Here is a 21,469-nt window from a genome sequence, read left to right as displayed (position 1 = left end):
AAAAATAACCAAAGGAATTAAAAAAAATTCAGCTACTCTTGCAAAACAACTGACAAAGTTTTAATATTAAAAACCAACAAACAACGTGCACAAACACAACATGCACAAACAACGTGCTACAACATAACACGTTGGTAACAACGTGTGTTTCATTTTGTTGCAGACTGTATTACATCAGTTTGTTATGTGACGGACTGTTGATCAGTTAGATCTGGGCAGTAAGAGGAAGGGCAATAGAAATAAATCTGATCTGACTTGACTTGACCCGTCTTGTTACAGAGAAGGAGATGGAAGCCAAACCACTGAAAGAACGCCAAGAACAGAACCACGTGGAGTTAACACACACACACACACACACACACACACACACCCCTTTTATAGTTTTACGTAATACTGACAGTGTTTACAGTTTACAGTTTAAAGCAGCAAAAGTGACTTTTTGCCCCTCAGAAAAAACATAAATAATAATAATAAACTGTAAAAAAAAAAAAAAAACAGTCTAAGAGAAGCTCTTACTGTTCTATTCAGGTGTTCGACTGTGTGAAACACACACACACACACACACACACACACACACACACACACACACACAATGACTCTGTGACTTGTTGGTATTGATGCAGACTAACATGCAGACATTCACTTTTCTGTATTGGAGTCTAGTCTGGAAGCTTCATTCACCGACTTGATTTACTTTGTTTCACTTTGACATAAATTGTTTTTGTGCTTTTACATTTTCATGTCGTCTCAAAATGATTTCATAGAGAGCAGAATAAATTAAAACAGGACAGGGACTGCTGAGATCTGCTGTTAGAACCAGTGGCAGTTTTTCAGGTTGGTCCAAGTTCGGGTTCCACTGGTTGACATTCAATACCTTTAAAATGTATAATTTTCATGCCAAAAATGCAAGTATTCAGTGTTTCCCCCTGAATTTTATTCTGAAAAAGCATTTATTTTATCATGTAACTCAAAAAACTCTCTGCTGAAACACTAAATAACACTAAATAAGATAAGATAAAATAAGATAAGATATAATTTGCCACAGCAGCAACTGGCAGAACAGTACCAGGGAAAAATAAGTACAGAAGATAATAAAGAGAAGAGGTAATAAGATAAAAAATAAAGGTCATGTACATAATATAAAACTATAGAGACAGTGCAAAAATGCAAATAAATGCAAACAATAATAATAAATGCGTATCCATATTTGTATATGTACTGTATATATACATAATCACTAAATAAGCACTGAAATGAATAAATAAAACGTGCAAAGAAAATCTGATCTGTTTTTCTGTGGCTGTGGTCAGGAGGATCCTCGTTACATCAGAGCTGGACGACTGGACGATATCTGATATTTCATAAAATATCAGACCAGTACATCAATGTAGCGCTCGTCCAAAAACACACGGACATGTGATTCTAAAAGGAGAGAGGACAGAGTTCAAACTAGATTCTGTTAACTGGAAACATTAGAAATTACAAAATAAAGTCATAAATCATAAGTCAGATTCCTCTTCTCACTGTGAATGGATCCACAGTTTGTCAGTTTACGTTGATCCAGTTTCTGTTGCTGATGGAGACACAATCTGTTCTGTGATGGATGGATTTAAAATGGACTGAAGGACAAAACTTCAGGTATTGTATTTAGGTAAAAGTCAAATTATTGACTTTCAGAGGTGTGACCAAGTCAACTTTGCTCAAGTCCCAAGTCAGTCTCAAGGCTTGAGGCTCAAGTCTCAAGTCAAGTCTCAAGTCTAAATGTAGACCAGCAAGTCAAGTCAGAACAAGTCAAGAGTCCAGTATCAATTTAATATCTTAAAGAAAACTAAATATCTAGGACTTTTCAATGCAATATGGTTTTAATAGGATAAAAACTTGGTAAGAGCATCATGAGTTTGATTTCTATAATCAGTTTCAACTTCAATAAATTCAATCATTCCATACAAATTCAGAAAACAGAATTTAAATTCAGTCGTCCGCTGGAACAAATCTCATCACTTTCAATCTAAGTCATTTACACAAACACAAGATCTCAAGTCAAGACTTTAGAAACCTTTTCAAGTCATCAAAGTACAAGTCAGAGTCAAGTCCCAAGTCACCAGAACCCAAGTCAAGTCAAGTCTCAAGTCTTCTCTTCATGCATCAAGTCAAGTCTAAAGCAATTAAAACTATGACTCGAGTCCAAGTCATGTGACTCGAGTCTCCACCACTGCTGACTTTAAAAAATACTCCAAAAACTTACAAGTACACAAAAAAGCTACTCAGTCACAGTAAAGTGAGTAAATGTAATGAGTTCCAGCCTTGTTTACTTCTTGTTTTTCCTTGTGAATCCTGAGAATCACACAGAAACAGATAAGTGTTGCGACAGAGACGCTCAGCTGTGACAAACAGGAAGGAATTACACAGCAGTTTAACCTGCAGGATCAGACAAACAGCTTATATCTAGCGAACAACATATGTGTGTGTGTGTGTGTGTGTGTGTGTGTGCATCTTATCATTAACAGAGGAGTGCTGTACAGGTAGTGTTGTCCAGTCTGGTGATAACACTCTGTTGTTTTGTTCAGAATGAGGTGAAGTTATACAATCATGTTGTGGTGTTATTGTTCTGCTGCTGCTGGGACCGGACAGGTGAACTTCAGGTTACAGGACATTCCTCCTCACCTGTGGGCCGCTCTGCCAGCCAATCAGAACCCGGATACACACTACCAGTCAAAAGTTTGGACACACCTGATTGAATGTTCTGTGTTTTTAATTCTCTTAAAGCCATTTTGATCTAAAGGCTTCTGCTTAAATGCTTGAAATTAGTTTCCTAGACAAATATAAATAGTGAAGTTGATCCTATGTATGAATTTCTTTCCAAAGCCTTTTGCCTTTCCATCAAGGCAAAGGGCGGCTACTTTAAAGAATCTAAAATATAAGATAGTTTTGATTTGTTTAACACTTTTTTGGTCGCTGCATAATTCCATTTGTGTTATTTCATAGTTTTGATGTCTTTACTATTATTCTAAAATGTGGAAAATAGTAAAAATAAAGAAAAATGTGGTGTGTCCAACTTTTTTGTAGATATTCCTGATGAAATACCAAGCCAAATACTGTGTGATCTGTGGAAGTAGGAGTTTCTTTTTCATTTTTACATTTTAGCTGGCAGTCTGATAGAGGCAGCGTTCAGAACGTGTATGTATGTGTGTGTGTGTGTGTGTGTGTGTGTGTGTGTGTGAGAGAGAGAGAGGTGGTCCTGAGGTGTGTACCACATAAAAAACAACCTCCAGGGTTTGAATCCGGCCCAGTCTCATGTCACCCCTCTCTCTCTCTCCTGATCTTTCCTGTCTGTCTCTACTGTCAAACAATCACAATAAAGGCAGAAAGCCCAAAAAAACAATCTTTTAAAAAAAGAAACATTCTACATGTGCAATAGCTGCATGTAGTTTGTATAGTGGGAGTAGTATCCCATTCTGAGCTCGGCCCCACACTCAGATCCATCAGGAACAAAATGCATCATCCCTCCAAATTTCATCAAATCTAATCTGAGAAACCCAGAAGCTCTCGCGAGACAAAGCGAGAGATCAAGGGTCTGAGAGCGAGACTACATCGAATCTGACGGCCTTTCAAATTCTAAAATTCTTTAATCACAGCGCCCCCATCAGGCCAATCAGTGTCATTTATAAGGATAACTGGAGGTGTGTAGTGAGTTTCATGTCAATCAGACTTCACGCTGTGGGAATTTTGACCTTTAATCACAGCGCCCCCATCAGGCCAATCAATGCATTTTTTTCAAACAATAAAATACAGCTGTGACGTTTATCTCATGCAAAATACTGGAATAATACATTTGCTTTGTTATTTGCTGTTTTGGCTTGAGAACGAGGCTTTTAAACGTGTTACATGTAATCTATTTTACCAGTGTTAAATAGCCTGATGGTAAATAATAAGGTCCAGCTGGTGATCATCACGAGACAAACATCCACCAAAATGAATAATAATCACAAAAATCTATTATGTTTTCAGAAAAGTATTAAATAAATGCTTTTTCCACATTAAAAGACACTTTCCTCATACAGCTTCCATCAGTTTGATAAACTTCACATGATGTTTACTCATAAATAGATGTCAGCCTAACAAAGTGGACAAACTCTATTATGCTGATAAAAAAGTGGGTACAAATGGCTTTACCCTCCATTATATTCCTATTATTCTGCAGTGAAACAGACTGTACTCTGCCTGCATGGATCCATTCGTCCTTTAATCCAGACTGCTGCTCTCTGTCGGCAAAACTTCATCTTTCAGTTCACTTCAAATGGGAGAATCTGTTGCATAATTGCACTGGAGATGTAGGCCAAGTATTGCATGTCTTGGATTTATTCTATTTATGTCTTGATTATGCAAAACTAAATAATGTTTTGCTCCGGCTTTTGCGTCCACTTAAGAAAAGGAGTAGTAATCCTATGATACATTTCAGAGGGATACTATAGGATTATCACAGCAAATCGTTAAATATCATACAACTACTAAAGCTGAAAAATGATACCGCAACAAAATCCTATAGCCTACCTATAGGGATACCATAGGAGATACAATACCATAAAGTACTATAAGGTCACTATATCTCTAAAGGAATATTATAGGAGTATTATGGGAATATTATAGGAATATTATAGGGCTTGAAGGCAACATCAATCCATAATGCATTACTGTTGCTAAAACCTGTGAAACCTGCAGAGTTTCATGGAGGAATCCAGTGGATCAAACATATTGAGTTTAAACTGAATATTTGCAAGAAGTTAACACAATTAGAGAATGTAGAAGAATGAGTGTTTTGGTCATAGATTCACTGTTGTCTGCCTACAATACAGACAGTCAAGGAATTCTGGACAAAATCATATCTAACATTAAAAATATTCTCAGATTTGGGTCTGCTAGAAAAAATCAAATGGAGGTCCGTGGCCCTAATGTGGACTAAATTAGGGGTCCTTGACATGAAAAAGGTTGAGAATCACTGATGTTGCCTAGATGCTTAAATAAATGCAGATGATTGAAGTGTTATGGATGCTCATCTCAGCACTAGTTAGTCCTTTGTACAGTTAATTGAAACTATTTATGAATTCTCAGGTTACATGAAACAGACTAACCTGAGATTGTAGTTTGGAATTGAAGTGATTTGTTTCCAGGAGAGTTTTGCCTGCAGCCTCCCTGAGAATAATAAATATTTCAAACTGTCAAATCAGTACTGATAAGAAATCAAGTCAAAATGCAGTTCTCAGCTTTGCTCATGATTGCTGGGATCAGATGCAGTTCAAAAAATAAATTTCACATACTGTATATTTGAGAATATATTTCGAGAAATGCTTGAAAATATGTTGAGATTTGTCAGATATTTATAAGCGTGTAGATGACATTCATTCTAAATGTAATTAGACACTGGAACAAAGTTTTCTTGGGATGTGCTGTTGATAATGTGAGCAGCCTCAGGCCTCGGGGAACCTGGACCAGCAGCCTGATGCTCCACAGTCTGGAACGGGAAACACACACTGAAGTGAAGAGTGTGAACAGCTCAGGCACAATGTTTATTCTGACACTGTCTCTAAATTCATCTTTAAGCATCATCTTGAAGCTGAATAAAATCTAAAACACACAGCATCTTTGACAGTCCAGTCAGTCAAGGGGAACTTGGAATCTCACCAGCCTCATACAGTGTGATATCAAGCTGGTTCTGGGCCTGGACTCTGCTGAGAAGCAGGAACAGACTCCAGGTCCAGGCACAGGTCCATGCCTGTAAACAGGCCCAGGAAAAGGCCCAGATCCAGGTCCAGGAACAGGCCGAGGTCCAGGCCCCTTGTCCAGGCCCAGGAAAAGGCACAGATCCAGGTCCAGGCCGAGGTCCAGGCCGAGGTCCAGACCCAGGTGCAGGCCCAGGTCCAGGTCCAGGTCCATGCCCAGGAAAAGGCCCAGGACCAGGAACAGGCCCAGGAACAGGCCCATGAAAAGGCACAGGTCCAGGTCCAGGTCCAGGTCCAGGCCCAGGTCCAGGCCCAGGTCCATGAACAGGCCCAGGAAAAAGCCCAGGACCAGGAACAGAAACAGGCCCAGGAACAGGACCAAGCCCAGAAACAGGCCCACGAAAAGGCACAGATCCAGGTCTAGGCCCAGCTCCATGCCCATGAACAGGCCCAGGAAAAGGCCCAGGAACAGGCCCAAGTCCAGGCCCAGGAAAAGGCTCAGATTCAGGTCAAGGCCCAGGTCAAGGCCCAGGTCAAGGCTCAGGAACAGGCCCACGAAAAGGCACAGGTCCAGGTCCAGGCCCAGCCCCAGGTCCATGAACAGGACCGGGAAAAGGCCCAGGAACAGGCCCAAGTCCAGGCCCAGCAAAAGGCACAGATCCAGGTCCAGGCCCAGGTCCATGCCCATCAACAGGCCCAGGAAAAGGCCCAGGACCGGGAACAGGAACAGGCCCAGGAACAGGCCCATGAAAAGGCACAGGTCCAGGTCCAGGCCCAGCCCCAGGTCCATGAACAGGACTGGGAAAAGGCCCAGGAACAGGTCCATGCCCTTAAAGAGGCCCAGGAAAAGGCCCAGATCCAGGTCCATGCCCTTAAAGAGGCCCAGGAAAAGGCCCAGGAACAGACCCCAGTCCAGGCCCAGGAAAAGGCACAGATCCACGTCAAGGCCCAGGTCCATGCCCATGAACAAGCCCAGGAAAAGGCCCAGGAACAGGCCCCAGTCAGGCCCATGTTTGAAAATGTGACTCTGACACAGCCCATAATTACAACCAATAGAAAATAATGAGCAAAAACATGGAGTAAACTTAAATTCTTAAATTGTCAAAATTATAAGCCTCTTGGTTTTTATCTTCTGGCGCTGCATTCATGTTTGCCATTCAGTTTGGTCAGACATACTTTTTGTTTGTCACATTAAAAGATCCCAGTTTTCTCTTTGCTTCCTGTTGCTTGAAGGCATGTATCTTGGAACACAGGTTTCATAGCATAGTTTTGAACAAAAATCGACAACAACAACAAAAAAAAACTATGCGCTGGCTTGATAGTCCGACCTCTAACATGCCCGTGTGCAATTTTGGAAGTACAAAATTGGAGATTACCAGGAGACCATGAAGGCAGCATCAGTGTGATCGCAGTAGTGCACATTATGGCCACATGGGGGCGTTTTATCACCATGGGGAGGCAGCAAATCATCTGGGTCCAAAGAGCTGCGTCAAGCTTGCTCGAGATAGCCAGGATGATACCGGAAGTTAATCGACTTTGTCTTCAAAATAAAAGCGTAAAATGTGTTTCAAAATAAGGCAATTCTGTGGTGCCACGTAATTGTACAGCCTTGTACACGTTTTGTGATTGACTATATCTTTGTTTATTTTTGGCATCCCTATATATAATGAATATCAAAAGTTTTCACACCTTTTACAATTTCCTCGTTTTTCTTCCATTGAGACCTGAAGTGAAACCCAATTAATTCAGACTTGTTTGAAGTTTCATTCGGATATAGTAAGTGACAAAATACATTGTCAGAAATTAGTAGCCTTTTGTTATTACCTTCATTTTGCTGGTTACTGTGTCCAAATGAAATTGTAAAAAGTCTGACTTAATGGGGTTTCACATAGAATACAATGTTTGCAGTGACCAGTCAGTCAGCAGAGAAGAGAAAAATAATCTGGTTTTACTTAATTTATACACTTTTATACACTAATTTATACAATGTTTTCCCAGTTAAAAGAATCTGGTATCAACTCTGTCTTTTCATCCTTTTAGAAATGCATAGAAAAGATTACATGTAATTAAATATAACTATAACTCTTTGGTAAAAAAAAAAAAAAAAAAAGTAACTGAGTAACTTTCACTCTATTTTAAATGGGCTACCTTTTTACTTTTACTTAAGTAGATTTTTACACCAGTTATTCTTCTTCTAAAGTTTCAGCAAAAAGGATATTTTAGTACTTTATTGGCGCTGTATGAGTGCGGCTTTTACTCTGAAAAGAATAAACCGGAAGTCGTATTACATATTCCTGGCTTGCTTGACACAGTTGGTCCAAAGTTCCCCTCGGCACCGAAAGAAAAGGAGGTGAAGTCTTGTTCTGTCATTTTATGTTGTCGAACCGCTCCTGCTGAAACCTCCAGGCCCCGAAATGTCTCCAGGTAGGCCTTCTCTTACTTTTTAAATCACACACATTCAACATATTCTGTAGTTTAATCCTCTTACAAACCAAAATACTTCACTTGTTCGCAGATTTCGGTGCTGAATCATCTGTGAAGAGGAGTTCGGATGAAGATACGCAGTAACAACAACAACAACAACAACAACAGCAGCAGCAGCAGCAGGGACGTTTCATTTCCACTTTCCGTTACTGCGGTCCCCCCTGTTACTTTCGGCCGTGTTTTATGCTAGAGAAGAGAGCAAACTATGGCTTTCTTCGTGAAAAAGAAGAAATTCAAGTTCCAGACGCAGCTGACCCTGGAGGAGCTGACCGCGGTGCCTTTTGTCAACGGAGTTTTGTTCTGCAAACTGCGGCTGCTGGATGGGGATTTCGCTGCAACTTCCTCCAGGTAAAACATGAGGAACCACTCCGCTAACATCACTTTATACAATGTGTGACGCCTTTAAGAGACATTTTAAAGGTTTTTTTTTTTTTTTTTTTTTTACATATTAATGTAATCTGGCAATGTTTTATTCTCTAAAAAAGTCACTTAAATATTCCTGTATTATTCCTTTAGGAACTTATAGTGTGTTTGTGTTACTTTATAGTGAATTTAGGTACTTTATAATAGTATATTTCATCTTTTATGGTATCTATAATATTCCTATAGTGACTCTTAGTGTCTGTGGTACTCCATACTAATATTATAGTACTCTATGGTATTTTTACTCCTATGGTATCATTATAATATCCCAATAGGGCCTTAAACTGTGTCTGTGGTACGCAATAGTAAGTTTATAATGACCTTATAGTACTTGATGGTATTTTTTCTAGTCTCCTATAGTGTCACTGTAATAATGCCATTGGGGCTTAGAAGTTTTGCTGTTACATTTGTATATTATCCTTGTAAAATCTGTTATAGGATCACTGTAGTTCATTATCTTTAGGTTTGTAAAGGATTTAAAGCTGTGTTGGTTTACAGTTTTTCAGTTTGGGTGGCATGGCTGTTTAGACATCAAAGTTTCTACAAATGGATACAAACGGTTGCCCATGGTTAATGAAAGACTGAGTCAGATTTAAATGCAGGGTGTTGTTAAACTGCAGCACCAGACGAGACATGACAAAACCTCTCGAGTCATCTCGCAGTGATCAAATTATCTTGTTTATTAGCTCTTGAATCCACTAAAAAGACCTCTTTTTTGATAAGTGCGGTGAAATGCACTGGCTTTAGTGCTGTTTATCTGCAGAGAGGAAACCTGTAGCTTGTGATGAAATGACACTGAGGTGGGATGGAGACAGTGAAGACGGCCTTCAGCTGGTTCCTGTGCTCCTCGTCTCCTGGTTCACGCCACAAAACACCAGTTTCCTCCCAAGCCTCCATAAGGAAACAAACTTCGTCTCTTCTCTGTAGTTCCTCCTTGCAGAGCGAGTCGTCTTCGCTTTACAACATGAGATTATTTCACTCACCTATGAGACACGTCAGATGTCTCCTCTGCTTTTTGCACTAGTGAGTTGGCATCAGGTTTATAGTTCATAAGTATTTTGTTATGTCACCACACAGACGTATTGGACTTATTAAGTCCCAAGTCAGTCTCAAGTCTAGAGGCACAAGTCTCAAGTCAAGTCCCAAATCCAAATGTAGATTACCAAATCGAGTCCATGTCAAGTCCAAGTCATTAGTGTCTAGTCTCAAGTCTAAATGTCAGTCAGACCAAATCAAGAGTCCAGTATCAATTTAATATCTTAAAGAAAACTAAATATCTAGGACTTTTCAATGCAATATGGTTTTAATAGGATAAAAACTTGGTAAGAGCATCATGAGTTTGATTTCTATAATCAGTTTCAACTTCAATAAATTCAATCATTCCATACAAATTCAGAAAACAGAATTTAAATTCAGTCGTCCGCTGGAACAAATCTCATCACTTTCAATCTAAGTCATTTACACAAACACAAGATCTCAAGTCAAGACTTTAGAAACCTTTTCAAGTCATCAAAGTACAAGTCAGAGTCGAGTCCCAAGTCACCAGAACCCAAGTCAAGTCAAGTCTCAAGTAATTAAAACTGGGACTCGAGTCCAAGTCATGTGACTCGAGTCCCCACCTCTGGTTATAATCAAATGACAGCTACAGCCAGTGAGCTGTGTGTATGGTGAAGCCCAGTATTGGTAAGAAATACATGTGACATTATGGGAACACTATGAATAGGACACAGTGGGTGTGATGAGGCACTGTCACGCTTCTAACCCTGGTATGGGAATAAAAAAAACTGCCACAATAAGTTGTACTTGGACTAGAAGAGGCGTGAGGACTTGTAAACCTGTAACACAGATGTACAAAGTGTCCTCCAGTCACAAGTGGCACAAGTTTGCAAGTCATGTTACAACCTCACATGTCTTCTAATACAAATGAAGCGTATTTTGACAGTTTTTTTATTTCCATACGTCAATGCCTCTCCCTTTCTTTTGCCCCTGGCTGACGCACAAAGACTGCCTTGCTACTCTCTCTCTCTCTTTCTCTGTCTCTCTCTCTCCGTCTCTCTCTCTCTCTCTCTCTCTCTCTCTCTCTCACTGACCCACTGCACTAACCTCTCAACTTGTAAAACACAACACAGGCTATTATTTTGTAGGCTGGCTAAGTACTTTATTGTCGGGGAATCACTGCTAACCTTTGCTCAGAGGTTTGTTTAGAGGTTTGGCATTCGATCTGGCCCCCGGGGGAGAAAAGGATGCCCTACTTCTTAGGCCTTTAGTTTTCTCAGGGTGTGTGGCGTTAAACTCCGACCTCAGGAGGGAAAGCGGCTTCAGAACAGGGAGAAGAATCCGTGTTCTGGCTCAAAACCACTAAGTCGGCCTGTTTTTTTCCCTTTTTATCGACACTTCTCCGCACCCCTACGTGTTCAAACGAGCGTGTTGAAGTTCAGACCCCCGAGCTGACGGAGGCCTGCGTGGGAGAGCCCGTTCCTCTGGGTCTTCACCGACTGACAGATCTTGTTCTTTGTAGCTGGCCGACCTCCCTGCCGTCCTGACGGAGCGAATCGGCCTTTGAAAGGGAAAGTAAACAAACTGGCAGATCGTGATAATCCTAACCGCGATGGCTTGTCAGCGGATGTTTCCATTTTAATGCCTGTCATCAGTGAGAAATAGCAGATTGGAGTCTTAGCTGTACAAACATTTCTCAGAGGCAGAGCTGCTCTGGAGGCAGAAATAATCTGATTGGTTCAGTTAAACCTCAGTGGGCGGAGCCTAAGAGACAGTTTTTCAGAGTGCAAGTTAGCTAACTGGCAAACTTAAACAGCAAAGATGGAACTCTGGTGACAGTATAAATAAAGAATATAAATGGCAGTGACTTATGTTTTCATTTCTTCATGACCATGACATTCAGCAGCTAGCTAACTAGCTTACCTAGCTAGCTATAGGCTAGTACGGCTAGTTTGAACTTGAAGGTCAGCTAGCTAACTAGCTAACCTAGATAACTTAGTATGATAGATTGTAGTTTTTTCAGTTAGTAGCAGAGCGCTAGGCTTCATAATATTAGCTTCCTCCTTAGTCTAACATAGGGTGGGGCAATATTGACACAATTACCACGGTAATCCTAAGAAATTATTTCAATATTGATATATACCGATATAGATACATAGGAAAAATCATGTTACATAATCAAATTCATGTTCATCACATTGACTGCATGGGAATAAAAGTACAATGAAACTCTGATTTTGAAATAGTATTCTCTAAGTCGTTTCAGATATCATTTTGTGAGAGATTTCAACAACAGATTTTTAACAACAGAATTGCGAACTCTCTATCATTATTTCATCATGATATGCTTCTATTGATAGACGATAAGAAACAATAATCGAATATTGCCCAGCTCTAGTCTAACATTACTTCTATTTTAACCAGAGTTCCTCTTTTGTCATTACAGTTTGCCAGTTAGCTCTGAAAAACGGTGGTTCTTTGGCTCCGCCCATGTATGTTTAACTCAACCAATGAGATTATTTCTGCCTGCAAAGCAGCTCTTCCTCTGAGAACTATCTGTATATCTAAAGCTCCAATCTGGTGAGGAACAACATGGGAGATTGAAAGGCAGGACAGCGATGTGAAGCTTACATAACGGCTCAGATTCCTCTCTGAGTTATCATCCATATCTCTGCCCGTCCCTGGTAAAAGCGGAACACAAGGGCTTCTCAGAAACGCCGGGACGGACGGGCGCGGGGCGGTCCCTCTGCGGCGGACAGAGGTCAGTGTTATGTCACAGTCCCGGGACGCCGCACAAACCCCGGCTTTGTCCCTGTCTGCCTTGTTGTGGGTCTGGAACAGTCGGGGGAATTAACATGGAGGCTGTCCAGCGGACCGTGCTGCCGAGTCCCACCGGCTCCAAGTCTGCATGTACAGAGGATCACATGCTGCGAATGGGACCGTCCCGACACTTGTTCTGCACTGGTATCGGCCTTCAAAATCCCTTATCACTCAAACCCTGTTCTCCACACCCTGAATAGCTCTCCCTACTAGAGCTCGGTACTGACAAAAATATCATATATATCAGCACCATACTAGTTTTTGGTATCAGCATTGATTTTTAAGGCATCAAAATGTGCAGAAAGGGATTTAATAACCCTAAAAAAATATTGGATTCTTTAAATGAGAAGTCAGGTTGTTTATGGAAACTTGTACTGGGGAAATCAGTAGGAATGCAGACGATGTGTTACACAAAGCATCATATGAGAACTGTTATTGAATTTGAAGTATCAGAAACAGTATCGGCATCGGGGAAAAACATGCACCAGTACCCACAACCCCCTTCAATCCAGCTCTTTATTTTGCAGCCTTCCTTCCAGATTTGCCGATGGATAATGTGTTTTCCCCTGTGCAGCGTTAGGAACCATATGGTCTTTTTAGTGTTTTTGGCAGGGGAAACTGTATTGCACTGCTGCGTGAGTTCAGGCTTTATCAGCCACATCTCTTTTTTGTTGACATTTATGTATTATACTTTAGGCATTTAGCTGACGTTCTTATCCGTACTGTTGCAGTGAGTGGAACAGCCGAATAATCTGAAATTCCTAGATCACCGATATTACAAGCAGCCAGCCAGTGGTAAATGGTGTAAAGAGAGACAGAGCAACCTGACTGTAGATGGAACAAAATATTCCTGTAATCCTAATGTGATCACATGATAGAGAAGTGCCAGGAAAGGAAATAAAAGCTGAGGATTTAAAGGTAGAAAGGGCAAAAAGACAAAAAAGCATATCAGAGGATGATGGGAGAGGAGGGTGCGATTCAGGAGGGGATATTAAATATTTTTTTTGAAAAGATGAGTGTTCGGGTGAAGAGAGAAGACGGAGAGTGAAGTCTGGAGTCGAACGCGAGCGAGCTTTGCGAGCGGAGTTGGCTGTTTGATGTGGCAGCGTGGCCAGATTGTGTTCATTTCCTGTTCGGCATCAGATTTGGCCTCAGAGGTGCAGGAACACACACACACACACACACACACACACACACACTGTATTTCCACGTGTACAGTGAGAGGGTTTACACACACAGATGGCTGTGTCAGAAGTGTAACGGGGTCAAATTTATTTCCAATATGTATTTTGTGGTGCGACCCTGCTGCACCACAATGGAAAACCGCACTCGACTGCTGGTATCTGCACCTGCACCTACTGACATAAAGTCAAGTTCTTATGTCAGTAGGTGGTTAACTGCTTGAGACTTGACTTGATGCATGAAGAGAAGACTTGAGACTTGACTTGACTTGGGTTCTGGTGACTTGGGACTTGACTCTGACTTGTACTTTGATGACTTGAAAAGGTTTCTAAAGTCTTGACTTGAGATCTTGTGTTTGTGTAAATGACTTAGATTGAAAGTGATGAGATTTGTTCCAGCGGACGACTGAATTTAAATTCTGTTTTCTGAATTTGTATGGAATGATTGAATTTATTGAAGTTGAAACTGATTATAGAAATCAAACTCATGATGCTCTTACCAAGTTTTTATCCTATTAAAACCATATTGCATTGAAAAGTCCTAGATATTTAGTTTTCTTTAAGATATTAAATTGATACTGGACTCTTGATTTGTTCTGACTTGACTTGCTGTTCTACATTTAGACTTGAGACTTGACTTGAGACTGACTTGGCCAATAAAACAAATTCTGAAAATCAGTACACATGGTTTATCATTCAGTATCTCTAAAATATAGAGGATCCACTCTGTAAAAGTGTCAACATTTTGTCAACCAAGGCCTGAATCTACCTTGGTTGTCAAAATATACTGCTATTTGTTTTGTGCCGTCAGTCTTTTTGTGAGATGAGTCACTTTTTTGAGCTGGTCGATATACAGTATGTCTCCTTATGGAGCCAAGCTCTTCAAATGTAGGAGCGGCTGAAACTTGGGAGTGTGAATGGAAGAGATGAGTGTAGACGGAGCGAAAAGGAAGGAAGGAGTCCAGAGAGGAATGAGTTTGAGTGTGTGAGGAGAGTGAGAGGTTGACCGGGACGAGCGGCTTCTCAACAGCTGTTTCCTGTTTTCATCGCACTTTTCCAGGCGTTAGCGTGTGTGTGTGTGGGGGGCGGAGGTGTAATTTGGCCATTTCTGCTCTAGTCTTTGGCCAGGTACTCCAAATGAACATCCTCCATACTGAAGAATTCCATTGAAATAGATTTTTGAAGTCGTTTTCTGATGTTTTTATGAGTTTTTGAGCTCCTAAAATTACAGAAAATTCAGTTCTATATCACTGAATTGCACCGCCTGAAATGGATGAAAGTAACGCCATTTTCCTGCACCTAGACTGAGCATTTACAACCATGATGAAACTCTATGCTTCATTTAACAACCTAAAAGTAAATTTTTGGTTGAATTCCAGTTTAAATGGCTCCGTTCCCAGTGTTTTCCTCTCCTCAATCATCTTGCATGTAAAGTGAGCTGCTGATTGCTGGGTGTGCACGGCTTGTGCATGGGAGTGCCGCAGGACGCCTGATAAATGAATAACTTGGATTGCAGCAGTTTGAGATTAGATTAGAGCACAGAGGCCGAGCCGGGCGTCGAGTTTTATGTAACCATGTTGAGGGAGGAAGACATTTAGATTTTGGGCATTTTAGCTTTACTTACAATGAGTTAACAGGTATGGCGTTTTGCTCATGGAGACTTTGACAGCTACCATGACCCACCAGAGTTTAACCTGTCCACTTCTGAATGGATGTGAATTAGTTTTTTGTTAGACCGACATTAGTCCTTCATTTAAAAACCAAATCCGTGGTGAAGCCTAGTACAAAGCAAGGTACTGAACTGGCCATCTGCTATTGGCTGATCTTTGGTGCCAGGTGATGTCACCACCACCTCCATAGAAGGTGACATCACCTGGTACCAAAGACCACAACACAGGGAAACAGGGAAACACTGAATACTTGTTTGGCATGAAAATGGTCACGTTTAAAGACATTACAAAATATCAGCTTCAGTACAAAAATATTGGTGTCGGCGTTTCAAACACCTGTATTGTTCAAACCCTTGTGTTTTTTAGCATCTCTGCATCCTTAGACTTTGAGAGTAGTGCTGCATAAAGATCTTGGTGATGTGGGATTTTAATGGAGAAATTTCAAATTTGATATTTTTGTTCCATTTACTATATTTTAGGGATTTTAGCCGATGATCCTTTCCAGAGAGATTTTCAATGAATGAACAGGTAGTGGATTTCAGAGACGGGGCGTTTCAGTGCCTCGCCCCGGGGCCTCTACACCGTGACACGTGGCTGTTGACGGACACTGCCGGTTGCGTGGGATCGACCCTGCGACCTTTCGGGGTACGGGACGTCCTCTCTAACCGCCAGGGCCGCCCCGCCGCCCGTGGGCCCGGCTTGACGTCACGGCCCCCGGCAGGATGGATCTGGCTGCTTCCTCAGCACTCTGCTCCCAGGCTGTTTATCTGAGCGCTTGCCGCGACCCGGCCCGGGCGGCTGTTTGTGTTTCTGCTGCGGCCGCGGCCCCCAGGAGCCGCTCAGCCAGGATGGGAGATAAGGATCCCATACTGCTGCATTGCTGACATGTTGAGTCATCACATGCTGGGGTGCTTTAGGGGGCAACTCAATGCAGAGACTCAACGCAGAGACTTTACATTTTCATTTCAGACATTTGGCTGACGTTAGGGGGCAATCACACCCTAAAAGTTGGTTTTCTTTGGTCCGAACCACAGTGGAAAAGTTCTTTCTTCTTGCATTTTTGCATTTGGTTCGTTTAGGTTCATACTGTCCAATTACAAGCAAACCAGGGCTTGTAAACAAATGTCACATAACTCACAAGTAGCTTGTTTATTGGACAGAGTTTTGGTAACCTGTCATCCTGCAGGTTAGAGATTTTTTAGCAGAATCTGATTCAAGTCTCTGTAACTTTATCTAAGCATGATCCAGGTTTTGTTATGCTCGGCTTTCCAAGCATGAAGAGCTGCTGGCTATCAGATGTCAACATCCGTCTCTTTCTATACCCATAATCCCTTGCGTCTTGGGGTGGTCCTGTTGTTGGTTTGATTACTCCTAACGAACCGCACCACAGTTCTCTTGTTAGAGGACTAAGACTCTCGGTGCCGTTATTTGAGTTCAGATGGCATTTTTCTCACCTGGACAAAGGAACTGAAATGAAGGAGGAAACGCTTCAGAGTTCAAATGAGCCACTCAGACACGCTCGGTGTGAACGCGCCCTTACTTGGTCTTTCCCTGCGGTAAACCAGGTCAACTCTCCGTCCAGCCTTGTTGACCCTTCTCTCTCCCGGCTCTCCAGTGGTAGAATGATCTTGCTTCATCATTCCCCATCTTTCTTCGTAACCTGAAAAAACTCATCTCTTCAAGGAATATTTCATGTCCTCCCTCTCTCGTCTGAATCATAGCTTCCTCTCCCAAAACTTCCTCCTCTGCACGCTCCGGTATCGGCTTGTCTGATGTATTCTGTGGTATTAAATCCTTTCTACCTCACTCCTCAACTCTTACTCGCTTTCCTACCACTTCTAAATCTGGCATGATTATTATAGGGTCACAGGAATATTTTATTGTACCTCCTGTCAGGGGAAATATGGCTTTGACTCTTGGTCTCCTTACTATTCGGTGCTTGTAATGTCAAATGATGTAGGAATTTAAGCATATTCTACTTTTACGCTCACTGAACATCAGTAAATGTGCATGGATCGCGTTTTCCTTACTCAAGTTGGGTGGAAATCTGTTTCTGCTCTTCTCTCTGTTTGGTTTGTGTTGTTTTATGATGTGATGTGTTTTTGGTTTGCTTCAGTGTTTGGGACTGAGCAGATTTTTGGACACAGAGTACTCCATCTCTTGGGGGAATTGTATTTCAACACTACTTGGACTGCCTCTCTCCTGATGTTGTTGTTGTTGTTGGTGAAAGGTTTTAACAGCATCGACGGGGAATTAGGGGCCTGGTGCTCTGTGGTGCACGTGCATGACGAAGGTAGTGGTACCAATGCTGCCAGTCCCACTTTGTACCAGTCGTGGAAAAAGTACTCAAATCCTTTACTTAAGGAAAAGTTGCAACACTATAATGGAGAACCATTAAAAGTAAAAGTCCTGCATTCTAAATTATACTTAAGTAAAAGTATAGAAGTATTATCAGTAAAATGAACTTAAGTATCAAAAGTAAAAGTCCTCATTCTGTCAGAGAGTTAAATTATTGAAGCATGAACCTGTCAGAAGTATTTTAATGTTGTCGGTCTAACTGCTCCATATACTGTTGGGGAGTTTAAACTCTAACAATGCAACATATTTTATGAGCTTATCGTATGTTTTGCGTGTAAAACCTTATTCTGCAAAGTAACTAGTAACTCCAGCCGGCAGATAAATGTAGAGGAGGAAAAAGTAGAAGAAAGATGGAAATATGTAAAGTGCCAGTACCTCAAAATTGTACTTAAGTGCAGTACTTGAGTAAATGTACTTCATTACTTCCCACTTCTGCTTTTCACTGCATGTTTTCTGAACTCCTGCTGCACTTTGGCTCCATCCTGAAGAGGATTTGTTTGGGGAAACGTCAGGTTTTGTTGTTCTGTTGCTGTCTTTTCAGCTGTTGGAAGTTATAAGGAACGATCTGTTGGTTGAGAGACACTGTACTAATTTGGTTCAATTGTACAACGTTCATGAAAGAATTGCCTGGCATGTACTAACGCAGGATAAATGCATGAAACAGAAGTACAATGACTGCCTTTGTGTCCACTTCACTGTTTTCACGCGGGCCTGCAGCAGTCTGTTTATGCGAGCTCTCTGTGTAAAGCCTGAGCTGTGAGTTCGTGCCGCTCCAGCGTCTGTCTTCTGTCACTTCGGCCCGCTGTAACCGAGAATCCGCTGCTGGACGCTAAGGCTGCGTTCACACCGCAGTGCTAAATTGCTGCTCATATTTGGGAGGGGGGGGGACAAGTCAGGTCAAGTTTATTTGGATAGCCAGAACACTGTTACAGCCTCAATCAGCTTCACAACGCCCAAATTATGAAAACAATAAATGAAAATGACACCCCACAACCTCAGACCCTCAACTTAAGATATAATAAAACTTTCAGAAAAACCTCATTAGGAAAAAAAATGGAAGTTATGTTGGTTAGGGCCTCACAGAGAGGGATTCCCCTAGCAGGATGGTCAGGCTTGGAATGAGTGCCGAGAGTTTTCACTCCCCAAATACCAATCAAGTTACTATTTGTCTATCTTTCCATCGTTGTGTCTTGTCGTCCTCCATGCTAACTTTGCCAAAATTAAGTTATCTTTATTTATTTATTTAGTGGTTTATTTTTTCAGGGACAATGCACATCAATCAACAGTCAAACTGTAAATGAGCCAGAGTTAGCCAGAAAGGCTAACTCAGAAAGGCTCTCAGGTGAATGATGTAGGAGGTTTACTTATTGTCATGGCAACGCGTGTTGAAATACAAGTCGCATGTAGGTCGCATGCCTCAGGATCTGATTTTATACCACACATCCATGTGGTCCAGATGGGAATTGAATAAACGCGACTCCATGCAGCTTTTTGCTGTTCACACTGATTAGAAAACCTCAGATCTGAGTCACTTGTGAGGGGGGAAAAGTCTTTCAGCTGCAGTGCGAACGGAGCCAAACCGTTTTCTTCTGATGCCTCTACAAAGGGATTGCTGTTAAATGTTGCACCCCGGCCTCCTGCCCAAATGAGTTGGCACAAAGATGAAAACACTACAAGGAAAAAAAAAGGGAGAGAAGGAATACTAACTTTGCAGGTGAGATAAAAAAAAAACGACAGAGGGCTTATAAAAACGTCTCACCCTGAAAGAGAGAGCGGCGGTCTGACCCGTCTCCTCCTCCTCCTCCTCCTCCTCCTCCTCCTCCTCCTCCGCTGCTGGCAGAGTGTGTGTGTGGATTTGAGGAGTGTGAGGTTTCCATGGAGCCTGAACAAAGCCATCTGGACTGAGGAATGTGGCTGGGGAACGCTGCCTGCTGCACACTGCAGGGCCAATAGCATGGGAGTCCTGATAAGAACCCTGCGTGTGTGTGTGTGTGTGTGTGTGTGTGTTCTTGTATTTCTATACTTGCTTGCCTACATGTGTACAAGCCAGTCTTCTGCCACACGTGTTGCATTTTGCTGTGTCATCCTCTGCCTTCTGGTAATATAACCAAACCAGATCAGAGCAGACGCGTCTATCTTCCGTCTTTTCAGATTAAGAGCGTAGAAGTCAATGCATTGTGTAAACGGTGTAAAGAGAGACAATAACGATTATTTTCATTGTCGATTAACCTGTCGATTAGTTTCTCGATTCATCGATTAGTTGTTTGGTCTATAAAATGTCAGAAAATGGTGAAAAATGTCGATCAGTGTTTCCCAAAGCCCAAGATGACGTCCTCAAACGTCTTGTTTTGTCCACAACCCAAAGATATTCAGTTTACTGTCATAGAGGAGTAAAGAAACCAGAAAATATTCACATTTAAGAAGATGGAATCAGAGAATTTTGACGTATTTTTCTTAAAAAATTACTCAAACCGATTAATCGATTATCAAAATAGTTGGCGATTAATTTAATAGTGGACAACTAAGCGATTGCAGCTCTACTGAATTTTTCAAAGCCTTTCAATAATAATCGGTGCTGGTAAAATTCGTTCGGTCTCTCTGATGTGCAGAGGATCGATGGCCGTCCCTACTGGTGTGAAACTAAAGCACATTATGGTTTACGATTAAAGTTTAGGAATTATTGTCATCGCTTACATAATTTGTAAGCAGTGCTTTTCAGGATAGAATCATATGTGCATCTTTTCTTGAAATATTGACTGACTGACTCGGTTTCAGGTGGCAAAATGTTCCCAAAATGAATATACAGTTGGGGGTTTTTTTTTGTGTGTAAAATATCTTTATTGTGCTTTTTTATTTTCTGCCCCATGCCACAAACACAACAAAATGGCCACCAAACAAGGTAAACAGGTCACAGTATAAAAGCATTCAGTCCCAAGACAGTTGACAGTTTCACAGCAGCAAACATTCCCAAGAGAAAAAGAAAAAATGAATAAATGCATAAATAATAAATTGAACTTAAGAAAAAAGCATACATTTAAAGAAATAATAACTAAAATAACCCTGCATCACATCAATATTATCCATCGTTTTTCCTGTAACAGTCTAAAACAACACCTGATAAAATAGGACCAATAAAAATCATGAATATATTGGGTTTAATTTGACTGAACATGGTATCTGCAAACATATACAGACATACAGAGCTTTCCCAACCGAGCACAACCCAAGCAAAGAGAATGTGGAAGTAGCTCGGCTTTGACTATTACTCCTTATTAAAGATGTTTGTCTCAGAGTACTGAGGAAAAATAATTAAAATTGGTTTGAGGAAGAGAAAGGAGGAAGGAAATAAAGGTGAAGAAAACATGCAGCACATTGGGGAAAGATAGAAAATGGTGAATAAGAAGAGGGGGAGGGGAGTGTTGGGAGCAGCTGTCGCTAGTTTGCACTATGGTGTGTGTTGTGTGTGTGTGTGTGTGTGTGTGTGTGAAGAGTAAGTGTGTGTTCTTGTGTGTTAAACATGTCGTTCACACCCCACGTCTTCTGTGTTACATGAGAACGTATATTCAAACTGCCTCATGTACACTGACTGAAATAATGACATTGAGATAATACTTAGGAAGATGTAGATAATGCTAATAATGATAATGTACTATTACTACTACTACTACTACTACTACTACTACTACTACTACTACTACTACTACTACTACTACTACTACTACTACTAATAATAATAATAATAATAATAATAATAATAGTATAATGACAATAGCTGGGTGTCTGTAAAAGTATTTTATGTGAGAAATTACGCTCGCTTGAA

General features: G+C 41.2%; 1 protein-coding gene across 1 annotated transcript in view; it reads left to right on the top strand.

Annotated features, from left to right (window-relative positions):
• Positions 1 to 8,046: 8,046 nt before the first annotated feature.
• Positions 8,047 to 21,469, top strand: part of eeig1a (estrogen-induced osteoclastogenesis regulator 1a) — a 32,931-nt gene continuing 19,508 nt past the window's right edge. The window contains exons 1-2 of the mRNA XM_078285215.1: positions 8,047 to 8,141; positions 8,233 to 8,549. Of these exons, the coding sequence (XP_078141341.1) occupies positions 8,407 to 8,549 (143 nt within the window). The 5' untranslated portion in view covers positions 8,047 to 8,141; positions 8,233 to 8,406. The remainder of the gene's footprint in view (positions 8,142 to 8,232; positions 8,550 to 21,469) is intronic.

This window comes from Centroberyx gerrardi, chromosome 8 (assembly GCF_048128805.1).
Source record: "Centroberyx gerrardi isolate f3 chromosome 8, fCenGer3.hap1.cur.20231027, whole genome shotgun sequence".
Classification (NCBI taxonomy): Eukaryota; Metazoa; Chordata; class Actinopteri; order Beryciformes; family Berycidae; genus Centroberyx; species Centroberyx gerrardi.
Note: the sequence above shows the minus strand (reverse complement) of the source record. Positions and strands in the feature narration are given on the sequence as shown.